We start from the raw sequence: 9,206 nt of genomic DNA, 5'->3' as shown, positions 1-9,206 counted from the left end.
AAAGCGCTGCCAGGGAGGGAGGGCTGTGCTGGAACTGGATTGTATAGTCAAAGCCAGATGGCAAGTAACACATCAAAAGGACAGCTGGTTACTAGAGACTTTATAGCTCCTAAGCTAATTAGTCCCGCCTAAGCAAATCAGAGCTACGTACAATACAGCAGACCATGCCAATGATTCATCATAAAAGATGACAAACATACAACATAATTAGGCTTTGAAATGTTACATGTGGTAGCTGGTTCCATCAGCTATCACGGCCTTCGCTGATCTGTACAGTAAATGACAATGATCCTGTTTTTAAAATGTGCATCTTTACTGGACTGGTGGGGTCAGTGTTTCAGATTACTGCCTCTTCCGGTGGGTGTGATCTGACTCTGAACTGCAGACTGATCTTTGATGGTCTTGTTGCTGTCTGTCGTGCAGAACTCTTTCTCCAGAACCTGGAAATCAAAAAATCCCCCCCCAAAAAACCCCCAGATGAGCTTCAAAAACTGACCAGTGCATATATCCCAAATTATCATGTTGGGGTACATCTGGGACTTATTACTGCACTCACTCCCTTCATTATCCTTTGGCGAAGTTCCCCTTGTGAGAGTGGCCGTTCTTCTTCATCAGTAACAGGAGACTCTTCTGCATTATACGCCACGCTAATGGATCTAAGTTAGATGCACACATTCATCAACCCAATGCGTTGCATTTATTTATTTGCAAATACACAGTTCTGACCCAAGGACTACAGCAAAAGTAAAAGGAAAGATTTACAAGACAGCAGAGAGACCTGCTTTGATGTATGGTTTGGAGATGGTTGCACTGATAAAAAGATAGGAGGCGCAAGAGCCGAAGATGTCAAGGTCTTCAATGGGAGTGACCAGGATGGACAGGAGGGATAGTGAATATACTGGAAAAAGGGTACTAAACATGGATCTGCCAGGGAGGAGGAAGACCACAGAGAGGATTTGTGGATGTTGAGATGGGTTGGTGTGCCCAAGGAGGATGCTAGGGATAGAGTGAGAAGGAAGCAGTTGATCTGCTTCTCCTAAATGGAGAAGCTGAAAGAGAGGAGGAGGAAGAAGGAGAAATACACAGTTTTCAAAATGAACAGATAAACAGCTGACCTGTTGACTGCAGGTTGGATGCTGATATTCTGCTGAAGTAGTTTTGGATTCTGACCCAAAGGGAAGCCTGCTGGGTCTTCTAGATCCTGTAAGAGTTTTAAATGCAGAATCTTTGTATCACAGGAAAGAAAACAATATATACATATGTTAAAAGGCCAGCCTGATTACTTTAGTACTGAGGAAAGCCTGCACAGTGAGCAGTTCGTTGGTCTTCTGCTCCACTAAGCTGAGGTAGGACATTATGTTGTTCTCAGTGATCCCACTGGAGGAGCCCAGCATATCTTCTATCGCTGAGCGGTCGCACTCTACTTTAGTGAAGATGTTGTTTACACCTGCGATAAGGAAGAGAAACCATGAACTGTTTAATTTGTTTTTTTTTTAATAAATATCCAGGTGACAGCAGTAGCATGTTTTAGCTTTTTGTTTTTGCTTGTGATTGCTTGAGAGCTTTGATAATTTTCATGATTATTGGGACCTTCACTGCAAAAAAAGCCTTAAGGATGTATGGAGTTATGAGAAATTACTAGTTGTAATGATAACAAAATATGCAAAATAAATCAACCTGTTTTAGTCTTGTCCAGGATCTCGCTTATGATGCTGGCTCGGTTCTCGTTGGCCTTTCTTTGAGATAAAACTCCCTCTAGTTGCTCATCAATATCTTGTAACAAAGATTGGTGCTGTCGTTCCTGCTGTAAACCTTTAACCCGAAACTGCTCCATGTCTTGTTTGATCTGCCGAGAGGCAAATTCCAGCACAAACAGACATATATACAGTGCACGTTAAAAACATAAATGAACAAACCTCCCCACCCAGCACACCCTGACACTTCCTAAACTTAATCATTAGCTTTGATCTAATTTCCTAATATTTCTTCGTCTTTCAGAGTTTTTTGTTGTTGTTGTTATTTTTGGCTTATTTGTAAATTGTATAACAAAAGTGTGTGCACACTGCATAACTGCACTGGGAAACAATATGTCATTTTTGTGATTTAAAGGGGGAAAAACACACTTACCTTGCTAATTTCTTCCTTCAGTGCCTCAGCCTCATTGGTTTGCTCATTAACAAAATTGAAAAGTGCAAAGTTCCGGTCTTCAACTGAAGAGCAAAACAGCAACACAGCAGTGAGACACCAAGTCCAATTATCCCTGTTTTCCAAGTGGGATCTTACATACATTGAATTTTACTGTATGTAGACAATGTAAGCTAAAGTAAAAACAAAAAACACAGAGATAAAAAGCTGGTTTGTTAGACTTACCCTGAATGTACCTGGTGACCAGCTGGTCCAGGTTCTCCTCCCCTGTAGCAATCCGAATCCTTTCAAACGCCTCCTCTAGAGCATCCAGTGACTCTTCTCCAGAGTCCATCCTGGACTGCTCTTTCGGCTCCAAAGCTATGAAACACAAAGCCCATCCCCCACCTTGTCAGTCTGGACCAAACTTGTTCCAAATGTCCCCAAGAAATTTACACACAGTCTTCTTTTCCAATTGAACAGTTAAGTCACTAACCAGAAATGCAACAGCGATCCTTTTGAGATCTATATTAAAGCAGCCAGGGACACGCTGGCAAGACTGACTGTGCCTTCCCATTTTTACTGGTTTCTAAGCCAACAGCAAACTTGTTTTACTGAATTTTCTGCTTTGTTGCTGCACTTTTAAATATGTTATTCTATATTAACATTTAACAATTTGTTAATAGTTTTGCTGCAGGAAAATTTTAATTTTGGGGACCAAAAGAAACACTGAAAAGGATTTGGCAATTTACAGGTCATAGCCATGGAGATGGAGAAGACCACATAAACATACACCATTTGGACAAAAGCAATAGGCCACACTGATTCATCTTTGAATTTAGGTGTTCTATATAAAATATACCTGTGGAAATTACTGTATAAAAGTCATTAATCCCCAGTAATGCTCAGGAAGCTTCAACCCTTCTCTTAACATCAGCACAAAAACTGTGCACCGGGAGTTTCATGGCATGGGTTTCCATTGCTAAGCAGCTCCTATAGATGTAATGTGTAGGTGTCCCAGTACTTAAGACTGTATAGTGTACTTTATCATTTGAAACATTCTTAATATTCATATTTAAGTACCATCTGTAATGTTGCTAGAGCACAGTTTCCAACTTAATAATAAAAAAAAGGCAGCTTAAATGTATATCTCAGTTGGCTTCTCATGGTTTTTTTTTTTGGTGTGTTTATGGTTCAAGCCAATTCCTGTGTTGTTTTGTAATTTCTGGTCACTTCTGGTTACATTCCTGTGAGTTTATTTCCCCTCTACTCTTCTGTTTCCCAGATTACTTCAGTACAAACTACCATAAAGCTTTCTTGTATCCTTTGTGAGAATGACACTGTGTTACGCTTACATTTTAGCTACATGTAGACTGGGTTACATACAGCACTGTACTGTACATTATTAATCTTTGTCTGAAAACTTGTTAAGCATAAGTGTAAAGTGGTCTAGTTCTATTATTATCATCAACTCTGTCACAACATACATAACATGTATTATTGATAGTTCTTTAACTTACAATAATAAGAACCTTGAGGCAACTGCTATTGTGGTTTGGCAATATATAAATAAAACTGAATTTCATTGAATAACTTGATTAATATCATTAATATAAACAGACATAGCAGCTACAACACACTGGTTGCCTCTTACATTGTCCAGGTCCCATTTCATGCTCGTCGTCCTGCCTGCCTGCATCACTGCACTTGACGATCATGAACGTTTTCAGGGTGGACTCATGCGCAATAACCCTCTCCAGCTCCTTCAACTCAGTGCTGTACTGGTCACGGTCCTTCAGTGCCTTCTCTTTTATCATTGTTGCCTTGGAGTGAGCCTCCACCCTAAGGTGCAGATAACAATTAGTGCTTGAACTGAATAACATGCGGACATTTTTTTGCCCTTAATAGAAACTGAATCTCAAATCTCACCTTGTGTCATAAGCAGCAGAGGACTGGTTGATTACTTCTCCAATTTTCTTGCGTACTTCCTGCAGTTCCTATAACACAAATGTTCATGTGGAGACATGTTTTCAGTTTGCACCTGCTATTTAAATGTAATGAAACCCAAGTAAATAAATGCCAAATAACAAAAATATTTGCCTCCAGATCATATTAAATGTGATGTGACCTCTGACCTTGCTTAGCCTGTTGTGTAGTTGCTGAAAACGAACACGCTCAATATAAAGAGTATGCAGCTCCTCTCTCACTTGGCTGTTTTTGGTCAACTGCTCATTTAAGCGAGTCAAGGCCTTGACAAAGAACACATGAATTTCATGATATTTAACATTTAGTTCATTTTTCTGGGTATTTGGCTGTAGCGTGCTTCGTGACTCACTCTGTTCAGTTTGTATTCCATAGTGCGTATGGACTTTTGGATTCGCTGTTCTGGGGAACTTTGAGCGTTACTATTACTAACAGCTCCATTTCTCAACTCTGCTAGCTTCGACTCCATGCTGGAGATCTAAAAACAGCACATAAAAATCGTGGTAAGCATGAAACAATACGAGGAAGTATCAAATAATATGAAAGCTCATAATTAACCTCCTTCTTCAGCTCTTGCTGGCATTTTTTGCCTTTCTGCAGCTCCTCTTCCAGCATTTCTCTCTGCTCAAGCAGGACCTGAATAGTCTGGATGTCCTTGTTTTCCTGCTGTTGACGGGCCAAGCTGTTACAGGCACCGAGGTTTCGTTGCAGTTCCTCCTGCTCCTTCTGCAGCACCTCTATCTCCTGCCTTTATCCACATGACACAAGAGACTGAAGAGAAAAAAATACACAGACTCCTAACTATGTTGTATAGGTGTAGCTTTTACTCACTGTTGTTTGCGGATCTGTTTCCGGGTCTGCATGTTGTAGGCCTGCAGATCTCCTTCCATGATCCTGAACTGTCTCTGCAATTTGGCGATCTCTTCTACTTAAGAACAATATCATGTGCACATGATGTTACAGCTGTTTCAATCGAAATAAGAACAGTTAATAATACCAACACAGAAAACCTTACCTGCTCCATCAACATCAACCTCACTGTTATCTGAGCGTGCGCTTGCGGCTGATCTTCCTCGAGGCATGGCTACAATGAACATGAACATCCCTGACTAATTATTTGAGGAAAAAGCATTACATTTATTATTATATTACATCTTCTCCCCTTGCTGTTTAGTTTCATATTCTGCTTTTAAACTTAGACGCTGAATATTTGTTCAAATAAGTCAAAACTTTAAGCAGCTTTAGCCTAAATCTTAGAGACATATCAGTCATTTTTTCCCCAATTATTTATTTACTGTTTTTTATATCATGTGGTTTGTGCACTTTGAATGACACAGTTACAGTGCGTTTACAATAAACAATAAATATATCTTCATAACTCTTGCTGTAGTTTTCTGTAACTAAGTTAAGCTAAGTTAACAGGTTACCAAAAACACCTGCGTGTTTCATGCCAGCTGTTGTGTAATATATATAATATGTTGAGTTTAGAAATTGTTAGCTTGCCCCCGAATGCTACGCGAGAAGAGTGTTATGTTATTAATGACAAATACCATCTTATCTTACCTGTTGTAACGATGAGGGCCACCGAGCCCTTCACCACCTTCCGTAACAGAGGCCTGAGTTGTTAGCAACCGTTGCTAGGTGTTTTGGGACAAACAGTCCCTGGGCTTAGTCTTTCAGACAGCAGGCTCTCACCAATGAGTTTATCATTTATTACAAAATTAAACACACGATTAAACAATTCTTTCATTCTTATTCAATAGTGGTTGTGGGTTTTATGAAATCTACAAATTTAGAGAAATGTATTCATATATATATTTTATATATATATATATATATAAATATATAAAAGAAACACTCTTGAAAGCAGCTGTGATTAAATTATTTAAACAATATATAATTGTGGATTTTCTTCACACACACACACACACACACACACACACACACACACACACACACACACACACACACACACACACACACAAAAGTATATACGTTTTTAAAATTATTAACATACTTTGTATTTGTGTATTATGGTGCTTACTCTGTCCCCCAGCCAAGAACTTCCCTATAACAACTATTGCTCTGATCACCAAGTACACAGAAAAACTCCTAGAATTTGCATTTTGCATATATTTACCCCTCTGATTTCCGTAGTATATTTAGTAATATACAATACTTAAGTTTTATGATCTTGTACTGCATTTTCAGTTCTATTCTTGACCCCAACATAAGTATTATTTAAAAGTTGAATATTGTAGTTCACACTCTAGTCATTAATCTGACAGCTTGCCGGTTCTGGTACAAACAAGAAAAACGCAATACAAAAAAGCAAGGTTATAACTCCATGTTTACCAGTTTAAAAAATTAAACTCATAAAAACAATAATAAGATTCCACTAATGCCGCGTGTATTACTCTGAGGCATAACCTTATAACATAAGTCACAACACAAGTCATACCTTAAATTAACAAAACATTACACAGAACATTGTTTCATTGCATTTTTATTCACTTAATGCTGTGACTCTCAAAAGGATAAGTGAAACAACAATCCTGAAAGATAATTCTTTTTTAAAAAAAACGTTTTAAATCAAGTATGAATATATTTTTGTAACAACTAGTAAAATATTACATGCTACTACTGTATCTATGCACACTGTACTCTTGTGTTATATGATGTATTTGTTACATTGAGAAAAAATGCTTATATGCTTATTAGGGCTGCCACGATTTGTCGACTAGTCACGATTACGTCGACTATCAAAATCGTCGACGACTGATTTAATAGTCGACGTGTCGTTTGAAGCTTTGTAAGATCGCAAAAGACGCAGGAATAATAGCAGGATTTAAGAGTGTAATAACGGACTGAAACAGAAGATGGCAGCACAGCATGTACAAGGATGCCAGCTGCCGTTAAACCCCGAAGAAGAAGAAGCAGCTGTGTCCCAGAATTCATAGCGCGGCCCAGCTTAGTTTCCAACAATGGCGGTAGCTAGTTAGTTTTAATATTACTCTTATTATTCTTTCTGGGTCACAAAATAAACGTTTAACATATTTTCAGGCGAGAATGTAGCTGTGTAAACCTCAAATATCTGCTCAGTTTATCAGGACACCACATATTTTCAAAAGCGCTCCGACGTTTTCGGAGACGTCTGTTACCCACTAGCTCGATAGCTAGCCGGGGGCTAGGTCACTAGCGCCGTGAGAACACCGGACTCCCGGCAAATTGTTTTCAAACCCACCGCCGTCTTTCGCGACTCAGGTTAAATATATATGAGTCACTTAGATAAATTAAAAATGTTATTGTTTGGCTTTTTTTTTAGTATTTTATTTGTTCCTGAGTAAATCGGTTTGGCTGAGATTAAAGTTATAGTTTTTACACAGCTGAATAAACGACAGCTGATTATCAGAAGTGTGTAGGGTTGCCAACCGTCCCTTAAAATACGGAATCGTCCCGTATTTAGAAACAAAAGTACACGTCCCGTATTGAGCTAATAAGGGACGCACTTTGTCCCATAATACAGTGAGAATCAAAAGTAGTCTATAAATGTTAATGGAATTAAGCTTTGTTTGAAAACATAATTCCCAGCCCCTCTCCTGCTTTGTGACCAATGAGCTGACAGCACACTTATGACAATTCGAGTATAACAATTCAGATTACTGCTCATCTCATTGGTCGAGGAAAGGTCGCTTACAGAGAAAATACCGGAAGACAACAGATGACCACAACAAGAAGCATGACCAACAGGGAAACAAACGCCGACACTGCGGTGCAAGTCTCGGATGACAGTACACCTAATGCTGGGCAGACACTGTGCGATTTTTTCAGTCGCGATATTCAGCTCCTGCTCAAACTGCACGATTGACTCACAGGGGTTAGAAGTTGGTAGGTCACGTGCAGGGTCTCACACTATTCCGCCCGATGCTCTGATGCCTGACCTGAGTGCTCACACTGTGTCTCCATAAAATGAAGGTTATAACAGAAAATCTGTCGCTCGCTCTCTCTGTCTTTCACTCACACAGACACACCACCACCATCAACTTTGCTAAATTGCTAATGAAAAACACTGATCAGGCAGCTGTGATTGAGCAGCAGTGTAAATCCAACTATTTTCACGGTTGTTGTGGTCATGATAATTTTTGTGATGCCACATCGAAAAGGCTCGGATGAGCTTTCCAAAGTTCTACAAGTTGTGCCTCCATCACTTGTGTCCAGATCACACGCTGCACAGCCGTGCTGCTCCGTCTTTTTCACCGACGTTTACGTGTTTGCGCGCGAGCAGTGTGAGCGCCTGTGGTGACACCCTCACGAGCGGAGCTGGTCGTGAGGTGTTAATCGTTTCTCGTCACCCCACGTATACTACACAATGCACGATGAAGGCCAAAATCGGTCCGATCACTCAAAAATCGGCTCAAAATGGGCCTAAAACCGCACAGTGTGAGCCCAGCGTTAGAGCAGCAATGTGTGTTCCCCTCAGAGAAAGGGAAGAATGGGAAAAGGAAAACACCTGGCTGGAAAAAGTTAATATGGGCATGTGCAGTGAATATCAGCGCTATGTGGCCAGAAGTGTGATAATATAACTTATTTTGTGTAATAAACAACTGCAAGGATGGATGATTACAACAAATTGATGACTAATACATAAAAGTAATACATAGATGAATAATGATGATGAGTTATGATGCGTAATCATGGGAACAAGCGGGTTTACAAACAGGAGCAGCTGATTAGCATTAGAAAAGCTGAAATAATACCTCAACTGAAGCCAATTGTACTAAATGCACTAAATGTGCACTGTTACAAGAATATTTTTCTTTCTATTGTTTTCTATTATTTTAAGTTAAGCAGGACAGAGTTCTTTTAAAGAAAGATTTACTTATATTCTCAAAAGTTAAGCATGACAGGCTTCTGTTTAAGAAAGAGACCTGTTTTATTGTGTTAATGTTGTCATTTTGAGCTAAAAATAAATGGCTAAATGATCATTTGTTTCACATGTGTTCATATCACAAAGAATAGAATATGCATCTACTTAAATCAACTTCAAGTCAAATGGTTAAAAAAATAATTTCACACACAAAAAAAGAGCTAGAAAATTC

At 39.2% G+C, this 9,206-nt stretch overlaps 1 protein-coding gene across 4 annotated transcripts; it reads right to left on the bottom strand.

The window, feature by feature from the left end:
- Nucleotides 1–291: 291 nt before the first annotated feature.
- On the bottom strand, nt 292–5,803 carry odad1 (outer dynein arm docking complex subunit 1). 4 transcript variants are annotated; one of them, XM_004548585.5, is made up of 15 exons: nt 5,671–5,803; nt 5,123–5,191; nt 4,939–5,035; nt 4,666–4,855; nt 4,460–4,585; nt 4,260–4,373; nt 4,054–4,121; nt 3,779–3,966; nt 2,371–2,505; nt 2,128–2,210; nt 1,678–1,846; nt 1,284–1,447; nt 1,116–1,201; nt 557–656; nt 292–440 (listed from the first exon to the last, which is right to left on the bottom strand). In XM_004548585.5, exons 2-15 carry the CDS (start codon nt 5,187–5,189, stop codon nt 330–332), a joined length of 1,698 nt encoding a protein of 565 aa, XP_004548642.1. In that variant the 5' UTR covers nt 5,190–5,191; nt 5,671–5,803; the 3' UTR covers nt 292–329. The 4 variants fall into 4 exon arrangements, with proteins under 4 accessions (XP_004548642.1, XP_076740205.1, XP_076740204.1 ...); XM_076884090.1 differs by having other exon boundaries at nt 4,939–5,032; XM_076884089.1 differs by lacking the exon at nt 5,671–5,803 and having other exon boundaries at nt 4,939–5,032; nt 5,123–5,209.
- Nucleotides 5,804–9,206: the final 3,403 nt, after the last annotated feature.

This window comes from Maylandia zebra, linkage group LG5 (assembly GCF_041146795.1).
Source record: "Maylandia zebra isolate NMK-2024a linkage group LG5, Mzebra_GT3a, whole genome shotgun sequence".
In the NCBI taxonomy this organism is placed as follows: domain Eukaryota; kingdom Metazoa; phylum Chordata; class Actinopteri; order Cichliformes; family Cichlidae; genus Maylandia; species Maylandia zebra.
Note: the sequence above shows the minus strand (reverse complement) of the source record. Positions and strands in the feature narration are given on the sequence as shown.